This window comes from Natator depressus, chromosome 4 (genome assembly GCF_965152275.1).
Source record: "Natator depressus isolate rNatDep1 chromosome 4, rNatDep2.hap1, whole genome shotgun sequence".
In the NCBI taxonomy this organism is placed as follows: domain Eukaryota; kingdom Metazoa; phylum Chordata; order Testudines; family Cheloniidae; genus Natator; species Natator depressus.
In genome coordinates this window covers 9397341-9422818 of record NC_134237.1, presented here as the reverse complement: position 1 = coordinate 9422818, position 25478 = coordinate 9397341, and the positions used below count along the sequence as shown (strand labels likewise).

At 44.7% G+C, this 25478-nt stretch overlaps 1 protein-coding gene across 1 annotated transcript in view; it reads left to right on the top strand.

The window, feature by feature from the left end:
- LOC141986068 (transmembrane protease serine 11C-like) overlaps window positions 1-25478 on the top strand; it is a 61580-nt gene that overhangs the window by 6255 nt on the left and 29847 nt on the right. Inside the window, exon 3 of the mRNA XM_074950228.1 lies at window positions 623-741. Coding sequence (XP_074806329.1) covers window positions 623-741 — 119 coding nt within the window. The remainder of the gene's footprint in view (window positions 1-622; window positions 742-25478) is intronic.

The following is a 25478-nucleotide window of genomic DNA, read 5'->3' as shown; positions in this document are numbered from 1 at the left end:
ACTGCCATGTGGCGTTGGTTTGCCAAGTGACCAGCTGAGCTTTCTGAGAAACTATCCATTCTATTGTTCCCTGACTCTCCCCCACCCGGCCTGTCTGTCTGGTCCATCTGTTGTGTCCTGTCTCATTCAGACTGTGAGCTCTTCTTTTGCTATGTGTATATACAGCGCCTGGCTCAATGGGACCCTGATTCTTGAGTGGGGTTCCTAAGCACCACTGTAACACATGCAATTTTGGGCAAGCCCTGGAGGGAGGGCAGGGTGCCAGTATGATATTTCTTGCCCATGCTCTGGCGCTGTGGGGGGCTGAATATGAACGGCTGCTTGTTGCCGGAGAGGTGGATGGGGATACCCTTCTGGGGAATTGGATGATCTTCCCTCCTTTGTTACAGCTCTGCTCGACCCAAATGGCAGGGTCAATCCCCATTCCTGCCATGTTCAACAGGAAACTTTTATCCACCACTGCCAGCTCTTGGACTGCTGCTGTCTGAATGTTATTCATGCAGATGGAGACCTGCACACTCTTGGGCCATCAAATGTTTTTGCAGGAGACCCCAGAGTGGTCTGAGCCAGCCCTGGATGGGCTGTAAGGCAAGTATTACCCATTCCTTTTCTTTCCTTTCAGATCAGAAGCTATTCTATTACAATGGCAACTTTAAAGTCACCAGTATCCAGTACAGCGATGGCCTGGCCAGACAATCCTCAGGAGAGTTTAGAGACCAGAGCGGAAGGATCGAGAGTCTGGTATGTCAGGATTTCTCTCTCCTTCCCTCCCTTTATAAACTGATCATTGAACATGCAGGGGGTGATTAACGTGAAATCAGAATGATGTGCTGTTATGCCACAAACCTCCGACTCCTGTCCCCTGAGCTCCAGGGCTGGCCTGTGTCAGGGTTTGCTTATCTCTGACAGCCGCCAAGTTGGCCAACACGCTGGGGATTCAACCAGGCACGTCCAGAGCTAGAAGCACGAGCTGCCACAGCCTGAGCTAAAGCTTGTGGGTGGAGCGGGAACAGACTCAGAACCTTGACAGACTTGGCAGGTAGACCTAGCTTCTGCCACTGACCTGCTGTGTGACTGGACATGACACTAAACTGGGAGGAGAGGTAGATACGCTGGAGGGTAGGGGTAGGATACAGAGGGCCCTAGACAAATCAGAGGATTGGGCCAAAAGAAATCTGATGAGGTTCAACAAGGACGAGTGCAGAGTTCTGCACTTAGGATGGAAGAATCCCATGCACCGCTACAGACTAGGGACCGAATGGCTCGGCAGCAGTTCTGCAGAAAAGGACCTAGGGGTTACAGTGGACGAGAAGCTGGATATGAGTCAACAGTGTGCCCTTGTTGCCAAGAAGGCCAATGGCATTTTGGGATGTATAAGTAGGGGCATTGCCAGCAGATCAAGGGATGTGATCATTCCCCTCTATTCGACATTGGTGAGGCCTCATCTGGAGTACTGCGTCCAGTTTTGGGCCCCACACTACAAGAAGGATGTGGGGAAAATTGGAAAATGTCCAGCGGAGGGCAACAAAAATGATTAGGGGACTGGAACACATGACTTATGAGGAGAGGCTGAGGGAACTGGGATTGTTTAGTCTGCGGAAGAGAAGAATGAGGGGGGATTTGATAGCTGCTTTCAACTACGTGAAAGGGGGTTCCAAAGAGGATGGATCTAGACTGTTCTCAGTGGTAGCAGATGACAGAACGAGGAGTAATGGTCTCAAGTTGCAGTGGGGGAGGTTTAGGTTGGATAATAGGAAAAACTTTTTCACTCGGAGGATGGTGAAGCACTGGAATGGGTTAGCTACGGAGGTGGTGGAATCTCCTTCCTTAGAAGTTTTTAAGGTCAGACTTGACAAAGCCCTGGCTGGGATGATTTCGTTGGGGATTGGTCCTGCTTTGAGGAGGGGGTTGGACTAGATGACCTCCTAAGGTCCCTTCCGACCCTGATATTCAATGACATAAGCCACTTCCCTTGCCACTCTGACTCTCTCTCATCGATTTAGATGAGATCATTGGGACTGGACCTCTACTGCAATCAGAATGAAAATACACTTGAGTTCCAGTCTCCTTCCTGCTCCCTTTAGTAATTCAACAAGTCCCCTGGTTGGGTCAGCAAGCCACCTAATCTTGATCCCATTTGCTGTTTATGATTCTCTCCGTAGGGGAAAAAATTGTATTACAGTGTCTGGGCCTGCAAGGTGCCGAGAGCCCTAGCTGTCAATGACGGCTTTGCTGGGAGCTGAGGGCACCCAGCCCCCGGCAGCACTGAGCCCTTTTCCAGTCCCTTTGGTATGCTGCACTGGGTAACAACTCTATTGATAGCACGGGATAGGCATCAGTTGACTGGCTATCCCTCATAGAGGAGCTATGGAAATAGATACGTACTGCACCTGGAAGAGAAAATAAGAAAGGAAATTACACTTCTCTGCCGGTGGTAATTACAGAGTTCAATCCTTTGCAGCAATAAGCAAGCAATTGTGCTCATGTCTTTTATTCCTCACGACATGATGCTTGTCTCTCTCACCTTCTGTTCAGTGACCTTGCCTAGCTGTTCACACCAGGGCAATCAGCACTTCCCACTCTCCCAGCACTACTCAGTCATTTACTGAGGGCTGTGCAACATAGTCACTTCACTTCAACATGTAAACTACGGAAAGCATCCTGCCTTAGGAGACAGAGCCCTGGCTTGGGAGTCCTGGGTTGTATTCCTGGCTCTGCCAATGACCAGCTCAGCTGTATGACCTTGTCTGAGTCACTGCTCTTCTCCGTGCATCTATTTTCCCCTTCCACCCTGTGTCTGTCTTGAGACCTGAGATTGCAAATGTTTCAGTGTGAGAACTGTCTCTTACTCTGTGTTTGTACAGCACCTTGCACAACTGGCCTTGAATTTAGTTGGGGCTTCAGATGCTACCGTAAACACCTACAAATGTGTTAGGCTTTCAAGTGTGTGAGAATCAGAGATTTTGGTGGAGGGGGAAAAATCCTCCACAAATTGAAAGAATCATGTTGTTTCCTGGATTAATTTTATTTGATAAGCAATGCATTCATAGTTAGATGTATTATCGGATGAACAGTATTCGTGCTGCTCTAATAAAGACCCCGAGGAGTACACCGGCTTTCCTGGAGCCACTCCTACGATCTTCTCTCCCAAGAGCTGTCCTTGCCCCATAGGTGAACTTCTCTGCAGGTGGCTTGAGCTCCCCATCTCCCTTGGACCTGACTCGCTCCATGGTGTACTCTTGTCCATTACCACAGAAACGTTACCTGTTGTAAAACATCGATCACCTTGCTTTCTAGCTCTCACCAACAAAAAAAATTGTACCATTTCTTCTTCCCCTCCTCCTTTTTCTCTTAACCTCAGCTGGCCTATCCAAAAAGGATGAATGGAATGTATTCAGACTACCTTCTTAAAATTGCTCTTGGCAATTTAGAAAACAACTCAGTATATAAATGAATAATGATAGACTCTTACTGGATCTAATCCTGCCCCTTCATGAAACCAGTGGCAAAACTCCAGCTGACGTAACTGAGAGAAAGATCAAGGCTGACTGTGGTATTTGAAGCAGTTCCTCTACTCTGGGGCAGTTCTAGGAAAAACATTTCCACTACTCATGAGATTCCTCCTAATTCAGCCCAATCTGCTCCAGACAATTCAAAGCATTCTTATTAATTGGCAGTTTTCTCAACTTGCCACCATGTCAATCCAAAGGATTTTCACCTGTTTGTTAAAACCCAGCTTCCTGTCCCTTTGTTGTTGTTCCTGCTTCCTAATTCATCTGGATTTATTCGAATCCCTCTGGGTTCAGTGTTTTAACAGCCCTAAGCCTCCCCATTGCCATTAATCACAGGGATGTCTGTAGATAAATGCAATACGTTTCATAATGATAAACATGGTGAGCAAAAGTGAATCATCCCTAACAATCTGATACACTCAAACCACCTGTTGTGCAACTCCTGGCAGTCTCTCCCTGCTCCGATCCTTGTCTGAATAGGCTTCCTTTGTCCATACTCAGAACAGGTCAGAGACGAGTTGTGTTTAGAGAGCTGGTAGAATATTTTGGACCCACGCTCCAATACCTTCCTTGGGAGCAGTTGCGTACACATTTGTACTCAGTGCAGCTTCAGCATGGGACACTGACACTGCAAGTATGAATAACGCTTCCTGCTTCCTTATCTCCTCGAAGGCCGACGGGAAGGTTGGAAATCATGCCAGAGCGCTGATAAGATGGTGCACCAATCAGCACCCCACAACTGACTGGAATGTCTGGCAAACATATTCCTGGGATGATGCTGGGAGCTGGAGGAAATGGGGAAGGAGATAATGAAAGGTTTCTGCTTCCCGGTTTGCTTACCCCGAGTGGACCTTAGAGTTCCCTTAGACCTCTCTGAGAGAGCAAGATGTTAGCCTGGGGTCCTGATCCAATCTCTGCTCAGGTTGCACTGTTCTGGCTAGCTTGAAAAGTTATTTTCCCTTCCCACCCTAAAATACACTCAATCAGATCTTCTCCTCCTGTATGTGGTATCTAGGGAGCCAAGGTGCAGGGACAGGGGGTTCATGATTTCTGGATGCCCCCCACCCCCAAGCTTATTTTATAGTGGGTCCCCTTACAACCCAGCTGATCTCCTCTTAGACTCCTCAGAGAACATTTCTTCTCTGCTGGCTTTTCTGCCTCCACTCCCTGGAAACCAACAGTTCCTACCTTTCCCCATGTCAGATTTTTAGTTCAGTTTCCGCTGCCCCCACCAAATCAATCTGTTTTCCCTTAGTCCTCCCAGAGGCCAGCTTCCCGTCCTGCTCAATAATAACCTCAGTGGGGGTGCACAGCCATAGCGCTAGCCTCAGCTCTACCCTGATCCAGCCACCGAAGGGCTGCACATCTGTAGTGATTACCGTGGCTCACCCTGGTAGGGATCCCTCAGCTCTCCACTCGGTAGCTTAGCTGGGTGACCTCCACCTCTAGCAGGGGCACTGCAGAGCCCCAAGTATGATGAGGACTGCAGGGGTGGGGCTTTCCTTTTGAGATGGCTTGAAAATCCCCACTTTCAGATTCCTCTTCCTCTGCCACGGGCCTGGCCAGGTCCGTCCCTTCATGGCCTCCTGCATTATATTTAAACCCCTCCTCCAGCCTTGTCCCGTCCCTTATCTCCCACAACTCTCCTGCCGGGGTGTGGTGTTTAGCCAGCTCCTGGCTGGGTGGGCTGTGGTGGTGGAGGTGCCAGGGGCAGTGTGGCTCCAGAGCAAACTGTGCGGCCAAAGGAGAAGTGTGGAGAGGCCAGATCTCTGCACAAATGCCCCAAGAGCTGTGGGGTGGAACTGGATTTCCCCAAGAAATCTCCGTCTCTGAAGGTTTGCAAGTCTGCCCCTTCTTCCTTCATGATAATCTGAAAACCACCCCCACTTCCCATCCCGGCACTGACTGCGTGTCAGCAAGGGGGTATATGAATCAGTGCATCATGTATAAAACTTGTAGGTCTCCTTTCAGATGGAAGGTGCTAGATGCATAGATATGAAGGCCAGAAGGGACTATGATGATCATCTAGTCTGACCTCCTGTAAAACACAGGCCATGGGATTTCAGCCAGTTACTCTTGAACCTAGCCCATATCTTGAGGTTGATCAAGAGCATCTTCTTTACAAAGACATCTAATCTTGAATTAGACTTCAAGTGGTGGAGAATCCACCACTTCCTTAAGTATAGAAGTTTAGGATAGGCTTACTTCAATGAATATCACTCTTGAAATATAATACTTGAGTATGTCTGAGGACAAATAATGTGGGTTTGCAGATAATACCTTGTCAGAGCATCAAATCCAGTTACTTCTCTACCAAATATTGTAAAGGCATTTAAAAACAATAATTTTCCATTGTTTTTAAAAATTTAGAAAGGCAATAAGAAAAGTATTGTAGAGCATGCTATACAAATAACTTTTATTGTCAATGGGAAATTATTACAAAATGGATTGTGGGGAAAATGGTCAGTTTTGAAATGAACTACACTGAAGTGGCTGTCTTGGAACTGGTTATATCCAAGGATTTCCGGATTAGAGTACCAGGATGATGTGGGACAGATTCTGTCCTCATTTACACCCATGCTACTTGATTAGAGGGACATGTTTAACTGTGACAAGGTGGGTGAGATAATATCTTGTATTGGACCAACTTCTGTTTGTGAAAGAGACAAGCTTTTGAGCTACACAGAGTTCTTCCAGTCCAGAAAAGGTACTCCAAGCAGCACAGTTAAATACAAGGTGGAACAGATTGTTTAGCGTAGGTAGTTAATACATATTCTAATCTAAGGGTTCATTCAAGGTGGAGTGGCCCATTGATGCCTCTGCAGTCATATGGGCGGGAAAAAAGGGGGTGGTGGTTAATGGATTACAGATTGTTGTAATAAGTCATACATCTGGTGTCTCTGTTCAGTCCATGATTTTTAGTGTCTAGCAGAATTATGAATTTAAGTGCCCAGGCTCGTCTTTTGAAAGTGTTGTGTAGGTTTCCTTTGAGGATGAGGACTGAGAGGTCAGATAGAGAGTGATTGCGGCGTGAAAAGTGTCCACCCACAGGTGACAGGGTGTTTTTGTCTTTTATCATTTTCCTGTGTGAGTTCATTCGAGAGTGTAGTGATTGTCTGGTTTCAACCACGTTGTTGTTGTTGTTGTTAAGGCATTGAGTGCACTGGATGAGGTACACCATGTGTTGTGATAGGCGTGTGTAGGACTCATGGATCTTGAAAGCTGTGTTGTGGGGGGTGTTGATCATTGTAGTAGTGGAAATATGTCTGCAGGTTTTGCATCTGTTGTTCTGGCAGGGTCTAGTGCTGCTTTGAGTTGGCGTGGCCTGGTTTGTGTGGAGCTTGCTTCTGATAATGAGCTTGGAGAGGCTGGGAGGTTGTTTGAAGGCCAGAAGAGGGAGTTCAGGAAAGATTTCGTTCAGGAAGGGGTCCCCATTGAGCATGGGTTGTAGCTGTTTGATACCCTGAATGGATTCTAGTGTGAGGTAGTAGGTGACAAGTAGGGGTGTGCAGTCGGAGGGAGGGGGGTTATTTCTGTATTTAGCAGGTTCTCTTGGGGTATTTGCGTGGCCTGTTCCTTGAATCGATTTACTTCTCGGGTGGAGTGTTCTTGTTTGGGGAAGGCAGTTTTTTGCCAGCCAACCAGGATGAGGGTGGTCTAGCCTAGTGTCCAGAGCAGGCAGCAGGCCAAGTGGCTGGAGCCAGAGCTGTAGTCAGAGCTGTAGCCAGAGCCAGGGTCAAGACCAGAAGTCAGGAACTGGATATAAGAGCCAGGGGTCGAGCCAGAGTCCATAGTCAGGAGCCAGAGGCGAGGCTTAAAACCAGAGGTCAGGAACTTGAGCAAGCAGTGTAGCAGGCAAGGAAGGGTTCAAGGCAGGGACGGGACAGAGGCAAGGCTTGGTGCAAGGCAGGATCAGATAGGAATAAGGTAGAGCAGGAGCAGGCACGCTGGTGGGCATGAGTGTTGAGAAGCTAGCGAGCAGCTGCTGTAGCTGGCTTAAGAACCAGCCTGCTGGCCTCGGAAGCCAATGAGGTTCTGGGGTTATCAGGCAGCTGTTGCAGGCCAGCTGTACTGACGAGGCTGCTTGGAAACTAGCTCTGCTGCAGGCCCCAATTCCTGATAGTTTTGAGTGTGTTATAGTGTGTATCCTGGACTCTCTGCTTGGAGCATGTTCTGTGGTATCTGAGTGCCTGGCCGTAGGTAACAGATTTCTTGGTGTGTTTGGGGTGGTTCCTGGATCTGTGAAGGTAGGTGTGGTGATCCGTGGGTTTCTGTGTATAGTTGTCGGTAGGGTTCCATTGTTGAAGCTGATCGTGGTGTCCAGGAAGTTGATGCTAGCGTGGGAGTGTTCCAGAGAGAGTTTAATGGATGGGTGGCAGTTTCTGAAGTTGTGGCAATCTGAGGGAGCTTGTCATCCATCCAGAGGATGAAAATATCATCAACTTATCTCAAGTATATCATCGGTTTTGTGGTGCGTTTGTCCAGCCATTCTTCTTCAAGGCAGCCCATGAAGAGGTTGGCATACTGGGGAGGTGTCCTAGCACCCACAGTTGTTCCCATGGCATGGACAAAGTGTTTGTTGTTGAATGTAAAATTGTTGTGAGTGAAGATTGAAATGGATGAATCTGGCAATGTGTTTGGGATGGCTCTCAGAGGGTTGTCCATTGTCTTGTAAATATTACAGTCAGGCAGCTATGCTGTCACTGTGAGGGATGTTGGTGTATAGAGAATTGACATCCATGGTGGCAAGGACGGTGTTCTGAGGGAGGTGGTTAACGTTGCAGAGTTTATGGAGGAAGTCAGTTGTGTCCTGGAGGAACCTGGCCCTTTGTGTGGTGAGTGGTTTGAGGATGGTTCCTATGCATCCTGATATTCCTTTAGTAAGAGTGCTATGGCCAGATATGATGGTTCTGCCCGGGTTCCCTTGTTTATGTATCGTGTGAAGTATATAGAAGGTCTTTGGGGTGCATTCATGGAGGATGAGATTGTAAAGTTTCTGTTGGAGTTGTTTGGGGAAATATTTGATGATATCCTCAACTTTTTGGGTAAACTCTGGTGTGGGGTCTTCTTTGAGTTCTTTATACTGTAGTAGCTGGAGTCAGAGAATTGTTGGTTGGTCTTAACAGTTGAGAATTATGATGGCACCCCCTTTGTCTGCTGGTTTGATCACTCTCTGGTGGTGAGATTTCAGGGACTGTATGGCTATCCTCTTGGTGGTGAAGAGATTTTGCTGGATGTGAGTTTAAAGATTTTTACAGTCAGGTTTTTTCCTGAAGCAATCAATATAATGATCAAGAGTGTGGTTTCATCTGCTCTACGGTATCCAGTCAGATTATTTTTTTTCTTATGATAGTTAGTGGGGACGTGGTAATTGTGAGTGGTGTCATTTTTGTGAAAGAATTCTCTGAGGCGGAGTCTGTGGAAGAATTCTTAAGAACATAAGAACGGCCATACTGGGTCAGACCAACAGTCCATCCAGTCCAGTATCCTGTCTTCCGACAGTGGCTAATGCCAGGTGCTCCAGAGGGAATGAAAAGAAAGGTAATCATCAAATAATCCATCTCCTCCTGTTGCCCATTCCCAGCTTCTGGCAAACAGAGGCTAGGGACACCATACCAGCCCATCATGGCTAATAGCCATTGATAGACCTACCCTCCATGAACGTATCTAGTTCTTCTTTGAACACTGGTATAGTCTTGGCCTTCACAACATCCCCTGGCAAGGAGTTCCACAGGTTGACTGTGTGTTGTGTGAAGAAATACTTCTTTTTATTTGTTTTAAACCTGCTGCCTATTAATTTCATTTGGTGACCTCTAGTTCTTGTGTTATGAAAAGGAGTAAATAACACTTCCTTATTTACTTTCTCCATAACAATCATGATTTTATACACCTCTATCGTGTCTCCCCTTAGTTGTCTCTTTTCCAAGCTAAAAAGTCCTACTTTTATTAATCTCTCCTCATATGGAAGCTGTTCCATATCCCTAATCATTTTTGTTGCCCTTTTCCAATTCCAATATATCTTTTTTGAGATGGGGTGAGCACATCTGCGCGCAGTATTCAAAATGGATTTATATAGAGGCAATATGATATTTTGTCTTACTATCTATCCTTTTCCTAATGATTCCCAACATTCTGTTCACTTTTTTTGACTGCCACTGCACATTGAGACGATGTTTTCAGAGAGCTATCCACAATGACACCAAAATCTCTTTCTTGAGTGGTAACAGCTAATTTAGACCCCATCATTTTATATGTATCATTGGGACTATGTTTTCCAATGTGTATTACTTTGCACGTATCAACATTGAATTTCATCTGCCATTTTGTTACCCAGTCACCCAGTTTTGTGAGATCTTTGTAACTCTTCTCAGTCTGCTTTGCGCTTAACTATCTTGAGTAGTTTTGCATCCTCTGCAAATTTTGACCCCTCACTGTTTACTCCTTTTTCCAGATCATTTATGAATATGTTGAATAGGACTGGTCCCAGTACAGACCCCTAGGGGACACCACTATTTATCTCTCTCCAATCTGAAGACTGACCATTTATTCCTACCCTTTGTTTCCTATCTTTTAACCAGTTACCGATCCATGAGAGGCCTTTCTCTCTTATCCCATGACTGCTTATTTGTTTAAGAGCCTTTGGTGAGGGACCTGGTCAAAGATTTTCTGAAAGTTCAAGTACACTATATCCACTGGATCCCCTTTGTTCACATGCTTGTTGATCCTCTCAAAGAATTGTAATAGATTTGTGAGGCGTGAATTCCTTTTACAAAAGCAATGTTGACTCTTCCGCAACAAATCCTGTTCCTCCATGTATCTGATACTATAATTTAACCAGTTTACCCGGTACTGAAGTCAGGCTTATCAGCCTGTAATTAGCAGAATCACCTCTGGAGCCTTTTTAAAAAATTAGTGTCACATTAGCTATCCTCCAGTCATCTGTTACAGTAGCTTATTTAAATGATAGATTACATACCACAGTTAGTAGTCCTGCAATTTCATATTTGAGTTCCTTCAATACTTCTGGGTGCCATCTGGTCCTGGTGACTTATTCCTGTTTAATTGATCAATTTGTTTCCAAACCTCCTCCACTGACACCTCAATATAGGACAGTTCCTTAGATTTGTCACCTAAAAAGAATGCCTCAGGTGTGAAGACTGATGCAAAGAATTCATTCAGCTTCTCCATAATGACCTTATCTTCCTTGAGTGCTCCTTTAGCATCTCGAACATCAAGTGGTCTCTCTGGCTGTTTGGCTGACTTCCTGCTTCTGATGTAATTTAAAAAAAAATGTTGCTGTTAGTTTTTAAGTCTTTGGCTAATTGCTCTTCAGATTCTTTTTTGGCCTGCCTGATTATATTTTTACACTTGAGTTAATGCAATGACTAAACAGCTAGTTCTATTTATTAGATCCATTTATAAGGCACCCATCAATCTGGTATCAGGGTTCACTTTACATAGCATGGATTATGAGCCATTAACAATCCCAAATTTAGGGCCATATGGTGGCATGGTTGTTAATTTTGTTATGCAGTCCTTACTCTGGCAAAGTCTAATTCAACTGAATGACCATGAGGACTAAGTAAAATAAACAAACTGTGGTATTTAGATGCTGCATGTAATTATTAGAACTGGGAGCACTGGCTGCTGGGACTCTGAAAGGACAGGAAATAGGAAGGATGGGGGGGAAGTTGAGGAGGCGAAGTGAGAGCTACCGAGGGTGCAGCAGCAGCTTGGTAAAGAGGTTTCCACTCTAAAAATAAAGTCCTGTTGAAGTTTGTTAGTACCTTGCCCGGTTGCTACAACATTTTGGCGACGAGGATGGATCTTCTGCCTCTGAACCCACGTGCACCCTTTCTGCAAAGCCCAGGTGAGCCTCCAATTGCTTTTACTGTCTGAATCCATATGTTTGAAACTTACCTGCTTGCAATCACTGCTACAGAGATTTCTGAAGTAAGAAAGCGTGCTCTGCTAATCCACTGCCTTGGAGCAGAAGGGCAGCGTATATTTTACACTTTTCCCCTTGCAGATGATAAATATGAGACTGCACTCACTGCATTAAAGAACTTTTTTGTGTCAAAAGTGAATGTAGTAGCTAATCGCTACAGATTTCGCCATCGTGAGCAGAAAACGGGGGAGACTATAATGCAGTATAGTGCTTCCCTGAGGAGTCTGTAACTGGTGACTTTGGGAATATGGCAGATGAGGAGATTAGAAACCAGCTCATTGAGAAAACAACCATGCTTAGTGTAAGAGAACGCTTACTTCTAGAACCACAACTTACACTAGAAAAAGCAATAACCATTGCTACTCAGATTGAGTCAGCTACAGCTGAAGCCAAAATAATGAGCATGGATCCAGGAGGCACAGTCTAGGCTGTGACTCCGTTGCAGAAAAGTTCACTATCGCTGCAGACAAATTATTACAAGAGGAAAACTAATGGAAAACCACCAAATCAGCAAATTCAAAATACAGTAAAAGCATGCTTTCACTGTGGATCCCCACAGCACCTTGCAAGCTACACAGGATGTCCGGCAAAAGTAGCTCAGTGCAATCATTGCAAAAAGATTGGGCATTTTGCTAAAGTATGTCACAGCAGCCAGTTCAATCAACAGGTGCATGCAGTTACAATACCGGATGTTACTGTACTGAGCGTGGACAAAATCACTACTGCACATATTCCAGAACAAATAAAGTGAACTGTAAATGTTTCCGCCATACCTTCAGGCAAATCACACTCTATTCAGCTAATGTTGGACACTGGCTCAGCAGTATCTATACTACCTGATTCCATCTATTTGCATTACTTTAAAGATGTGCCTCTTACTGAACCCAAACTTCACTTGGTGTGCTATTTGAAAAACCATATTCCAGTACATGGCTGCCTGCCAGCAATAGTTACTTTTGGTGATCGCTGTGTAACTGCAGAGTTCTACATTGTCCACAAAGGCACTCCTATCCTTGGCTGAGATTTACTGGCTGCTTTAAATCTCAGGGTAGTTAATGGACGAATTGATCTTCCTCAGCAAAGCATTCTTGCGGTACACACACCAGTTTCAGCTGGGACCCAACACCAGGTTGAGGAGAAACTCGGCTGTGCTTATGGGTTTCTGCATAAAGTTAAAATGCGAAATAATGTGATGCCTGTACGACAGAAGTTACGGTGCTTACCATTTTCAGTCAGGGAAGCTGTTTCAGAGGAACTTAAAACATATTCAAAAGGACATTATTGAAGAGAGTGACTCCTCGGAATGGGTTTCACCTATAGTAGTGACGCAGAAGAAAGGTGGAGGCATTCGCCTTTGTGCGGACTTAAGGGAGCCAAATAAAGCTACTGTGATTAACAGCCATCCTCTTCCTCACATAGAAGTATTTGCAGAACTCCATGGAGCAACAATGTTTTCTTCTCCTGATTTGCAGACCTCATACTACCAGGTTATGTTGCATGAAGATAGCAGAGACCTCACAGCATTTATTACACGAGGGACTATTTCGTTTTAAATGTGTTCCATATGGTCTCGCATCTGCCCCAAGTGCCTTCCAAAAAATGTAATTGATTCTGAAGAATCAACATGGAGTTCAGTGCTATCTGGATGATATTATCGTGTTTGGAAATACTTCTGAGGATCATGACAATAACCTGCAGTCTTTACTAAACTGCATCAGCAAAGAAGGCCTCAAGCTCAATAGGTCCAAATGCAAATTTAGACAAACTGAACTCTTCTTTCTGGGGCATACAATTTCACAGGCTGGACTAAAACCTGATCCAGATCATATCCTGGCAATTTCAAATGCTCCTCCTCCAACAGATTTGCAAACCTTACGTTCCTTCTTGGGTCTTACCTCCTGGTATGCAAAATTCATTCCCAATTATGCTTCTGTCATTGAACCGTTACGAGAATTACGATGGAAAAGTTCAACCTTAGCGAGGACAACAGATGCACAAGCTAGTTTTGAAACGGTGAAAAACTTGATTGTACATAGTCCAGTACTTGCACTATTCACTCCTGCATTACCCACAATTGTAACTACCACTGCTTCTGATTATGGACTTGGGGCTGTCCTCACACAACTTCATGAGGACAACACAGAGAGGACTGTTGCATTTGCTTCAAGGACACTAAGTAATGCTGAGAGGAAATATTCTACAGTCGAAAAAGAAGCACTTGCTTGTGTCTGGGCTACTGAAAAATGGAGAACTTACCTGTGGGGCTGCACGTTCAAGTTGCGCACAGACCACAGCCCTTTGACGACGTTGCTTACCACAAAAGGACTGGGAAGAGCAGGATATCATATTGCTAGATTGTCTGCAAGACTACTCTCTTTCAATTATGAACTGGAATATAAGCCTGGAAACCAAAATGTGATAGCTGATGGCCTTTCTCTCCTGCCTTTGCCTTCACCAGATGGCCCACCGGAGGATGAGGATGTAGTAGTTGCACTTATTACAAGCGCTCTCACTGCAGTTACAAAAGAACAATTTCAAGCCGCTTGTTCAGCATGTCCAATTCAACAAAAACTATGGGAATTTCTGACAAAGAGATGGCCCAGTAACCCTAAAAACCTTGACCCAGTTTCGCTGCCTTATTTTAGAGTTCGGGGTGAACTTTCTTTGCTCAATGGCTGTGTGCTACGAGGTACACACACTTGTGCCAGAAGAATTACAGTCAAAACTCCTACACCTGGCACACGATACTCATCAAGGAATTGTCAGAACCAAACAGTGACTACGGGATCTGTATTGGTGGCCAGGGATGGACTCTCAAACTGAAGCACTCATAAAATCCTGTGTCACTTGCCAAATGCATGATAAGACAGCAGTGACATGTACCCCTCCATTACAGCCTGTTCCTCTTCCTGAATCTGCATGGGAAAAAGTGACAATTGACATTGTAGGACCCTTTGATACTGCTCCAAGTGACTGCCGTTATGCCATCACTTTAATAGACTATTTCAGTAAATGGCCTGAGGTAGCGTTTATATCGCAAATCTCTTCTGCTACAGTAATTAAGTTCCTCTCTTCAGTTTTTAGCAGGGAAGGTAACCCCAAAGAAGTGGTTTCAGATAATGGTAGTCAATTTACTTCCCTGGAGTTTGAAACTTTTCTCGCAGAGAGGGACATTTTACACAGAAGGTCATCCCTGTATTACCCTCCAGCCAATGGGGAAATCGAACAGTTTAACAGAAGTTTGAAAGAGAGTTTGCAAATGGCTACACTGGAAGGGCGATTGTGGATAACCTTCACTACTGATTTCTTGCAAGCATTCTGGGCTACATGACATGCCACAATGCAAAGATCACCCGCAGTTACTGCATGGGAAACAGATGAATACTAAACTGAACATTGCTGGATTGTTAAAGGCACGACCTGATGCCCCAACCGATGTGAGGAAAAACAGTTGAACAGAACCAAGCAAAGTCTAAGGCTTTCACAGATAAGTGGCGGGATGCTAAGGATGCAAAGTTTGAGTGTGGTTCCTTCGTTAGAATACGGAAACCTGGAATTTTATGCAAAGGGGACCATAAATTCACAGCTCCTCTTAAAATCATAGAGAAGAAGGGACCTTACACCTATCGACTTTGTGATGGGCGGGTATGGAATGCTTCTTATCTTGCACCTGCCAATGCACCAAGAGGAGATTATGCCAACACCCAATCTGCATTGGATGACTTCACCGTAGTACCAACACAACAAGACATTGCACTGGAATCGGGGCTTCAGAGACAGCCTGTCAGACCCAGACGACCACCTGTCTGGACTAGAGATTATGTTATATAGTATCTCCAGTGTTTTCAGTGTAATATTTCTGCCAACAGTATAGTGTCTTGTTTCATATTTGTTCCTGTGGTTAGAACAACAATGTTTATTTTAATTAGAGTTTCTTAAGAGAGGAGGGAATGTGGTGTTTAGATGCTGCTTGTAATTATGAGAACTGGGAGCACTGGCTGTTGGGAGTCTGAAAGGACAGGAAACAGGAAGGGGGGGGAAGTTGAGGAGGCGGAGTGAGAGCTACCGAGGGTGCAGCAGCAGCTTGGTAAAGAGGTTTCCACTCTAATTTAAAGTCCTGTTGAAGTTTGTTAGTACCTTGCCTGGTTGCTACAACACAAACAAAAAGGAATCCGTTGCTTTATGGAACTCATCCTTTTTAGGACCTTATAAATTAAAATCACCACCTACATATTCCCATGGTTTTAAAGAACAGAAGGTAGGAAAAATCTTGACTGCATGGAATTCCAGGGCCAACAACTAAATGAAAAGCCAGTACGAACAGGTGTATCTTGTAAGGGACTTTAAGGACCTGGATCCAGCAAACCACTTAAGAATGTGAGTTGTTCTTTTTGTCAGTGGAACCACTTGCAGGCTTAAACCGAAGAATGTGCTTTGCTGGACCTGTGCCTTACTGTGCCCAGGTTTTGGCTTAGGCATACATACAGCAGGAGTAGATCTTCCTGGAGCACCAGCTTCCAGGAGCTTTCCCTTTGGGACAGGGTGATGGAGTACACCCAGTGTCTGTAATTGTGGTGGTGGATAAGAGGAGAAGAGGGAGGTGATGTACAGGATGGTGGGAATTACATATTCTGAAGAGTGTCGTTGTAGCTGTGTCAGTCCCAGGATATTAGAGAGACAAGGTGGGTGAGGTCGTATCTTTTATTGGACCAACTTCTGTTGGTGAGAGAGACAAGCTTTCAAGCCACACAGAGCTCTCCTCCAGGTTTGGGAAAGGCACTCAGAGCTGAAGAAGAGCTCTCTGTGGCTCAAAAGTTTGTCTCTCTCACCAGCAGAAGTTGATCCAGTAAAAGATACGACCTCACCCACCCTGTCTCTCTAGTATTGGGAGGAGTCCAAAGGTGTCTGAACTAGAATAATTTACAGAGGAAGGAGGTCTAAGGAAGAGTGGAGTAAAGCAGAGGCCTACTTTACCATACGCCTGTTTGTACCCTCCTGCTACTGCTTGTCCTGATACAGCTCTTGCTTCCATCCCCTTAGTGGGTGAGTTACACCTGTGAGACCCAAACTGAGTTGACCAAATTGTAAAACCAGCTACTGTGTGAGAGGGAGTAAATTACACATTGTGAAGTGGGCGTGAGTCTTAGCAAGCCTGGCTTGGTTTAATTGACATGTTGAAAGGGCTGGAAAAAGGTGTGAATTAGACGTGGTCTCTCCCGACCTAAACTCCCCTCTGAATATGACCCACTTTTCTAAAACTTGGGCTTAAGTCATTTCGGCCATTCTAGTTGGTGGCCAACATTTTGAACTTTACCTGGAAATGGATTTGCAGTGAGGGTAGGGTATGAGCCACTGGGGAAATATGCTTCCTCCATCTGCCTCACTCAGAAGGCAAGTATTGTAGCTACATTCTGCACTAGCCAAAGCTTTCAAAGGGCCATCAAGGCTAGTCCTAGGCAGGGGGTCTTGCAATATCAAGTCCCCAGCAATGTGGTGGTCCTATTTTTATCAAGTTTCATAAAGCAATGGGACAATATTTTTAAATATAGTTCCCTAAAGTTAGGTTCCTACATCCTTATTTAGACAGGTGCTGGGTGCTCAGGTTACTTAGATACCTAAATGAGGACTTAGAAGTGGACTCAGTCAAAATGGTTTATTCAAAGATTTTTTTTCCTACTAACATGGTCTTTTTTTGTTTTGCTGAAGATTTGGGCTTTAAAAATATGTGCATATCCTGAAAAACTGAAAACTTTCTAGCTTTCTAAATAAAGGTTCTTTATTTTTTTTTAATTTAGGATTTTTTCCTTCTCCAGCCTTTCTTGCCTTTTGCCTCTTTTCCCTTTTACAATTGGAAAAACACTGCACGTGTTAGTTTATATTTTTCCATTACACAAATAGAAGTTCTACTTCTTTCTTGGTGCCTAAATTTCAACAACAGCAAACATTTTTGTGGAGGGGAGGGGATTTCCCCCCTGAAATACACATACCATTTTTCGACAAGCTCTGCTTAGGCACCGTAACGTTAACTAACTGAATAGTTCTTGTTTCTCTAAAAACATGGCTACTAATCTGTTCTGTCACAATGAGGGCTTCCTGTAGAGGTGAAAATGCTATTCTACATGTTTCAGAGTAGCAGCCGTGTTAGTCTGTATCTGCAAAAAGAACAAGAGTACTTGCGGCACCTTAGAGACTAACAAATTTATTTGAGCATAAGCTTTCGTGGCATGTGTTACTCAAATGTGACAAAAGAGTATCCTGTTGACCCCTGCATGCAGCATGGAGCTAGACTGGAATTATAACCCCAAACAGCAAAACCAAATGCCTCCCTGCATCTCAGCCACCCGGGGAAATGTGGCTGAACAATGGAGGAAGCTGGCATGATGATGACTGATTTATTTAGCTGTTGAGTTGGAGGTTTATAATACACTCAACTTTCAGTATAAAGCTGTAGGATATAACCGAGTTGTGGTTTTACAGAGACTTGATGCACACTGTACCCTAAGAAAGACAGTAACATGCAAAAGGCATCATTTCTTTATTTGTGTCTTAAGTTCATTCAGTATTTGGGAAAGTACTTGAATATATGCTTAAAGTTAAGCACATGCTTAAGTGTCATTGAAGTCCATGGAACATACACATCTGTTTAAAGTTAAGCATGTGTTAAGGTGCTTTTCTTAGATGAGATGCTGTACCGAATCAGGGCCTTAGTCAGTTACCTGTGTTTATATAGGTCTCTCACTTAGCAACAGGGGAGAGAAAAAGAGTCACAAAAACCAGGGAAATGTGATTTAGGTCCCAGAGTTAGCAGATCCAGTGTGGTATCTGAAACTACTTATTAATTAATTTTTTTTGTAGTTGCCATGAGTTCAAGTTGACGGTGTTCCTTTAACTAAAGCAGTACATATCTCCAGAACTGCAAATATACACCCAATGTTTGCCTTAGTTTATAGTTCTTTTCAATTTCTTCTTCTTCTTTTTTTTAATGGAAAGTACTTTTCCTGATGACATCCATACCAGCTGCTTTTTCATTTTCCTCTTGGGTTATCAGGGTGCAAGATGTAATAAACATTCCCTTGCATACAAGAGAGCCTGGGGAAAAGGTACCAGGAAGGATCTTTTTGCAAAAAAGGGCGAAAGCAGGTCATTTGCCTGCAGGTCTAATGGATGCCCCAAGTGCAGCCATTGGACTGTTCACTGGACCAGGGTCCCAAGTCAGTAGTGAGAAGAGGAAAGACTAGAAAGAAACTTTTTGGAACTGACCTGAAGCTCTGTTCCAGACAAATTTGTTACAAGAGCCCCTGCCAATGTATGGCTAGAAAAGATGCACAAGAAACCCAGGTATAAGTGGAGACAGAAAAAGTAAAATAAGCTAAATGGCATGAAGAGCAATTACCAATAAATTGGGATATCAGATCTGGAGTGTATGATTGAAATGGAATCTTATCTTGGTTACACAGCTGTAAATCCAGAGTCATTCCACTGATTTAAAGAAAATTACATCAGTGGAATGACTCTGGATTTACACTGGTATAATTGAGATCAGAATCTGGCCCTCATAAAAACCTTAAGCGGTCCATAGTTGATACCCCAAGAGGCAATTGTTTAAAACATGCCATCAATTGTGTGTGGGGGGGGGGAATCAAACAAAAAACCGTGCATGTGTGAATTATGATTTTTCAAACCCTCACAACTAGACTACATCAAAATGAATCTTCCCAGGGATACTGAAAACCACTCTTCTCCAGCAGGCTATTTCCCTCCCAAATTTCAGCTTCTCACCTGCACCTGCTCTGGAGCTTCGGCTGTTCAAAAAACAAAATGCAAAAAGTTTTTATAAAGGGGAAAGTGCAGTTAAAAAAAAAAAAACCCTCTCCTTGTTCTCCAAAGTGTCTGACCCATTTCTCTCGGAATTTGTGAAAACATGCATTGGCCCAGAAAACTTCAGCTGCAGGGTGAAAGTTTTAGAAAGTTAGTTTTGAACAACTGAAAGCAGGGAATAGGAATGGAAACACTTAGGTGACCTTAACAGTGGCTGCCACTAATCGTACTGCTGTCAGGAAGCTATAATGCAATGAAGCGTCTGTCAAATTGGTTGCATTAGGGATAAAGATCGTGGTTGTTTAAATCCTGAAGTAAAATTCCCTCTTCAGGAACTAACATACTTGATTAGTGTTTTGTCCTCAATGGCTGACACACCAAGGAAGCATCCAGATGAACTCTCTACAGCAGTGCACAATCGGATTATACCTGCCTGCTGCATTTCTTTGGGAGTCTCTTCCATTTGATTTCTGACGTGCTTGTGATCTCCTTTGTGCATAGTCTGAGTGAGGACTACTCTTTCGTGTCCTTTCAATTAGGAGAGGTGCAGGCCCCCGGTGGACCGTCCTACACTAGTTGTGTTTATCTGAGTTCTGCTGAGGATGTTCTCTATTTCTGGGCTGCCTGAAGCCCACAAATTGTTGCTGTCACCCTCTTTCCCTCCATTTTGTTTGCTTAAGGCAAATGGTGTTGCTGTGGAGTCATTACTGGCTAGCATTAGCAGTGTCTCAATTAGTAAAGGGGGTGTATCTGCTTCCAGAAAGCATGCAGAGGTCCCTCCTCGCTCAGGGATTCATCAGCTGATGCCAAAATGCTTTCCCATTACCACCCAGGCTCCATCTTCTCAAAGAGAAAGTGATTGAGGAGGCCACCAGCTCAGTCCTGGCTTAAGACGTTGCTTTGGAATGGAGAACTCACTTGTCAGACTTCCAGATGATCTGCTCCTGGCTACAGCTCTTGAGCAGTTCCGCACTGAGACCTCTCAGCTGATTTTGATGCATCCGCCATGGTATGATGCCTTGGCAAATAAGAGGCCTTGCTGAGATGTCTGGAGCTGTTCTCTGAGATGGAAGCTAATCAATGGGGTTGGCCAACCATGTGTCAGCAATAAGGTATTTAAGATGGGATGTTCCTGAAGAACAGGTTTCTGTAGACATGCAACCTCTTGGGGCATGTCTACACGGCAGTTGGGAAGCATGCTCCCAGCTGCAGTGTAGATACACTCTTGGGGAGATCATTTCTAAACAGAGGGTAGATTGTCATCAGTACGATGATGGTGCCCAGCTACACGGTAGATCTCTGCCCTGTCCATAGCCCATGGTGACTGTACAACATCAACACACACTCTTCTCACTATGGGAGCCTTTATTCCCTTCTCTTGTGATCCCTTTTGTCCCCCTTATAAACTGGATCCATTTGTCTGTATGTGTTTGTAAAATGTCACCCTCTTAAACTTTTTATTAAATTATGTTACATGGGTATATTCTCTTGTATAGTAGTACACAGGGAAATGGAAGCTATCATGTGTAATTAATAACACTCATAATTAGTAATTAATATTTTAGTATTACTTTCAATTTAAAAGCTATAAAGAAAGCAATTGAACCAAATGATTAGTTACATTTTATAGTGATAGTAGGAAAAAAAGTCTCAGAACAAGCTCTATATCCAAAGGAACCAATAGGGTACAAAAGAAGAGCAGTTTCCGAACCTGAATGTGGAATAAATATATCTGACACTGGTTGGAGATATAGGAGCCAATGTTTGGAAGTCAATAGGACTTGTGCTCCTGAGTCATTTGGGTGCTTTTGAAAATCTCACCCACATAGTTAAGTGGGTTTTGGCAAACTTCCCAAAGGGAAGTTCCTAGCCTTTTGCCACATCCTTTGGTAGATCCTGCATCCTTAGGAATTTCCTTTAACACCTTTGGAGCGTTCCATTAGACATTAACAGAGTTATTAGAAGAAAGAACTAGTACTGATGTCTTGATGTAATTCTTAAAGGAGGAAAATTAGTGATAACATTCAATGTGAGGGGGAAAATGCCCTTTCACATTCAAGTGTGGAATTGCACAAATGAGAGACAGAAATCCAGTACTGGCCTTACTTGCTTACACTGATTGCTCAGGTTTGAAATGTTCAGTGTCTATCATAATCGGGAAAGGAACTAGGACATCCTGGGTATGTCTGGCTGGATCACCTGACCTCTTTTAGTCTGAAAACAAAGACTTTTTTCCAATGGTTGACTCATATTCAGGCTAGTTTGACTCTTCTGTATGATGCAAAACAATGATTCATCCTCTGTCTATATTGGCAAGTCACAGATTTCCTGATCGGTGTTTTCAGATAGTGCTCCAGAATGGGGTGTACGTGGGGAGGGTGGAGCTGAGCATGTTATGAGTCCAAATTACCCAAAACCAAATGAGTTGTTCAAGCTGTCAGAAACAGAGGCAAGAAAACAAAGGATAATAAGGAGGCGCCATATCTGGTGGTAGTAGAAGTGGTCTGAAAGGCTGATGAGGCTTTCCCAGTACGGTTAGCAGTGATTCTGCCAGCTGGGAGTTGATGGCTTTTAAATAGATGGACAAAAGCTGAGAGAAAATATCTATACATCTATAGTTCTAGACATTTACACTGATGCGGGTGGGGATGTGTGTAAGGTCTTTGAACCCGATCCTCATCTGGCGTGAATCAGCACAGCTTCTTTGTCTTCAGTGGAGCGGTATTGATTTACACCAGCTGAGGATCTGGACCTAACTTCTGCAGCAAGGCTCCCAGGTGTCTGTGCAGCACATCAGTGCCGAATTCTGCATCCGCCTCAGACCGACTCAGGATGGAGGGGTTTATGGAATCTGATATAAAAGCAAGTAATCCAATGCATGCAATTTCCCCTGCACCATTTATTGTGTCAAATTTGAGATATTCTGTGCTGACCCCGGGTTTTCAGCTGACAGCAGATGGCAGTTTTTGCTAACGACGGTGCAGAAATTCATGGTAGAAGGGGTCTAGGTGGAAACCTGGAGGTCTGGATAGCTACACAGGAGATAGTCATGGTATTGGGGCACTCGGAAGGAGTGGGGATGATTTAGGATTTGGACAGCCCAGAGGAGATTGAGGGCTCTGGCAGCAGGGAGGAGATGTTTTTCTCTTTTCTCATTGGCAGAAGAGATGATCTGACATATTTTGGAGGGATTAAATTCCTAGCTCCCTACCCCAGCAACACTTGACAGCATCCAGCCAACCCATTGCTATTAGTCACTGTATTATTGGTATTGCGTAGGCACCAAGAGATTGCACCCAAGACTGAAGCTCCATGGTGCAGGGCACTGTACAAACACTTAGCAAGAGAGGCCCTGCCCTACAGAGCTTACAAAGCATAGGATCCGCCATTACACGCAACAAAGCTGCCTGTTTCTGCTAACACGATCAGCAATGAAGCAGTTAACATGTTAAAGGTTTTCTTTCCAACCATAAGGGCAAGAAACATAATTAGTCAAAAGTGAAGGTTTAGTTTATAGGGCCCAATTCTGCAGCAGTGGGATGGCTCTGTGGAAAAAAAAATCTCTGGCTGCAGAATTGCAGGAAATGCAGCCCCTTGCTATATATATGCAAATCCATCCTCCATTTAAACTGTGGTGATAAGCAGGTGATGAACTGCAGAGCTATGTGATAAAGTGCTTTTAGCATACACCTCCAATTGCCTCACCTGTGTGTACTAATCCATCTCCCGCTGAACTACTGCTAACATTCCAAACCCCTGAGCAACTTCCAACAGCTGCCACTAAAAAAATAAAACCACTAAAAAACTTGCCAGAAAGTGTTCCTCGTCTTTCCCCCTAATGTGCAGTTTTCACCTCAAAATTCTGCTGGCTCAGTACAGGCAATATTCAGGCCTGCACCAATGTCAGATTTAGTGTCTGATAGCTCATGACAATTCAGCTAGGAACAGGAGCTTTATATCCCTGAGTAGGAAAGATCCCCAGCTTTCCAGTGGGGCACATAGCACTTGTTTCTTGACCTGAAAGGTTCCAAGATATCAGACCTTTAAATGTTCTTTTTGTTCGTTGTTCTTTTTCTCTCCTTTGGCTGGCTGTACAGTTAGACATGGTTCCCAGCTAAGACATGGTTTAGCTTGGAAGGCTAAAAGATATGAAAAATCTTTAATAATACACAGTCTTAAAACTCTGTGAAGCATTTGTAAAGCAGTTTTTCTGTAATATATGTGGAGAATCCATAATGGTATGAAGGCTTTATTGGTACTCATGTGATGACCTGCATAGGTGAGTCGAGATGCTGGATTTATGGCTTATATTTATGGATTTATGGCTTATACAACCATCTATAACCCACTAACAATGCCCCCCAGCCAAGCTGTCTATCCCCCCTCGCTTCCTTTCCCCCCATGACGTGAGGGGTATTAACAGACCACTTCACCTAAATGAGCCCTTGAAATATGTGTTAACTGCATATGCTAAACAATCTGTTCCACCTTGCATTTTGCTGTGATGCTGGGAGTATCTTTCCCAGACCTGAAGGAGAGCTCTGTGTGGCTCGAAAGCTTGTTTCTCTCACCAACCGAAGTTGGTTCAATAAAAAATATTACCTCCCCCACTTTGTGTCTCTGATATCCTGGGACCAACACGGCTACGACAGCACTTCACAGCTGACTGATGGCTTTGCAACTTCTGAGTAATGCAGTGATCCTGAACTCATGCTGATCGAACTTTGTATCAGGCCACATTGTGATATGTGCGCTTGCACTCTCTCGGGCCGGTCTTACGCTACTGCCCTTTTCAACCGGACAGGGCCCAAATGTAGGATGCAATGTGTGACAAACACCAGCAAACATCACATTTTGTGGGATTGTTTCCTTTACTGTAAATAAACCTCTGATGTAAATAGTTTTTGACAATAAAAATGAAGGGGCAGCAGGTTGGTGTGGAAGGCAGGGACGTTGTGTGTGGGGAGGGTGTCTGACTGAAATCAATGGGAGTTTGGCCACTGCTTTCAGTGGGAGCTGGAGAGGCTATTCTTTCAGGACAGTCACTTGTGTGTGTGGTCCTGTTGGGATCCAGGAAGCTTGCCCACTACTAAAGGACCTCCCCCAGCCTAAGGGGAGGATCCACAGGTCCGGGATTCCAAATAATTGTGGGGGACAACTAATGAGATAACAGGAACGGGAGTGAGGTCACAGGGCTAAACGAAGGGAACTGGACGGGGACACTGAACAGAGAACCCCGGACAGTGCTCACTGCTCCTCGAAGGTGTCAAGGGAGCCAGCGGACGCCGCCCAGAGGAACTCCGCCCGGATGCGTGAACGGACCGAGGAGCGGAAATAGGCCCCACAGTCACAGGAAACCCCATCGGCCAGCCTTCTCTCCCTGGTTTTATAGATGGCCATTTTGGCCAGGGCTAGGAGGAGGTTGACAAGGAGGTCCCTAAAATGCTGGAGGCCCTTTTCCCTCTGAGCTGAGAAGGGGTTACCTCAGGTCAACTAGGGACACCTGAGTCCAATTAAGGGCTGCCTGTGACCTTTACAACATCTGTCTTCTGGTGAGAGAGGAGGAGAGGTGAGGGACAAGGTGCAGCAGGGAGAAGAGGCTTCTCCTGAGGGGGAAGGCTGCTCTCCTCCCTTTAGAGGAAACAGCGGAACTAGGGACTGGCACCCAGAGGGCAGCATAGTGGGATGACACCCCCGAAAAGGGGCAGGGAAAGATATTCCCTTGTTGTGTTCCAAGTTTGTTTCTTTGTTTGGCTGAAGAGTACAGCTTGGGCTTACCCTGAGGCCCCCCGGTACACACTGGAAAATAAAACCCGAGTGAGGAGTAAAAACTCTCCGGAGTGGGACTGATTTATTCCAGGACCCCCACCCCCATGGCCAGAGCGGGAGCGTTGAGCCCAGCGAAGTAAAGGAGGGGCCTTGCCACACTTGCATGTTAAGGGTCAGGTACGCACAGTTCAGTCCTTGTAAAGGCACTCTGTAGGGCAAACTGATCTTAGGAAGCAAGGCTTGCGTGGATTGCAGCACTGTGTGTGATGTAGGAGAGACTTGCATGTATCTAAGAGCCAAGGGATAGCAGTGGGATGGTACTGCAATCAGTGGAAATTTTTAAATCAAGATCGGATGTTTTTCTAGAAGATCTGCTCTAGTCCAATCAGGAATTGATTCCAGGAAGTCCTGTGGCCTGTGTTCTATGGGAA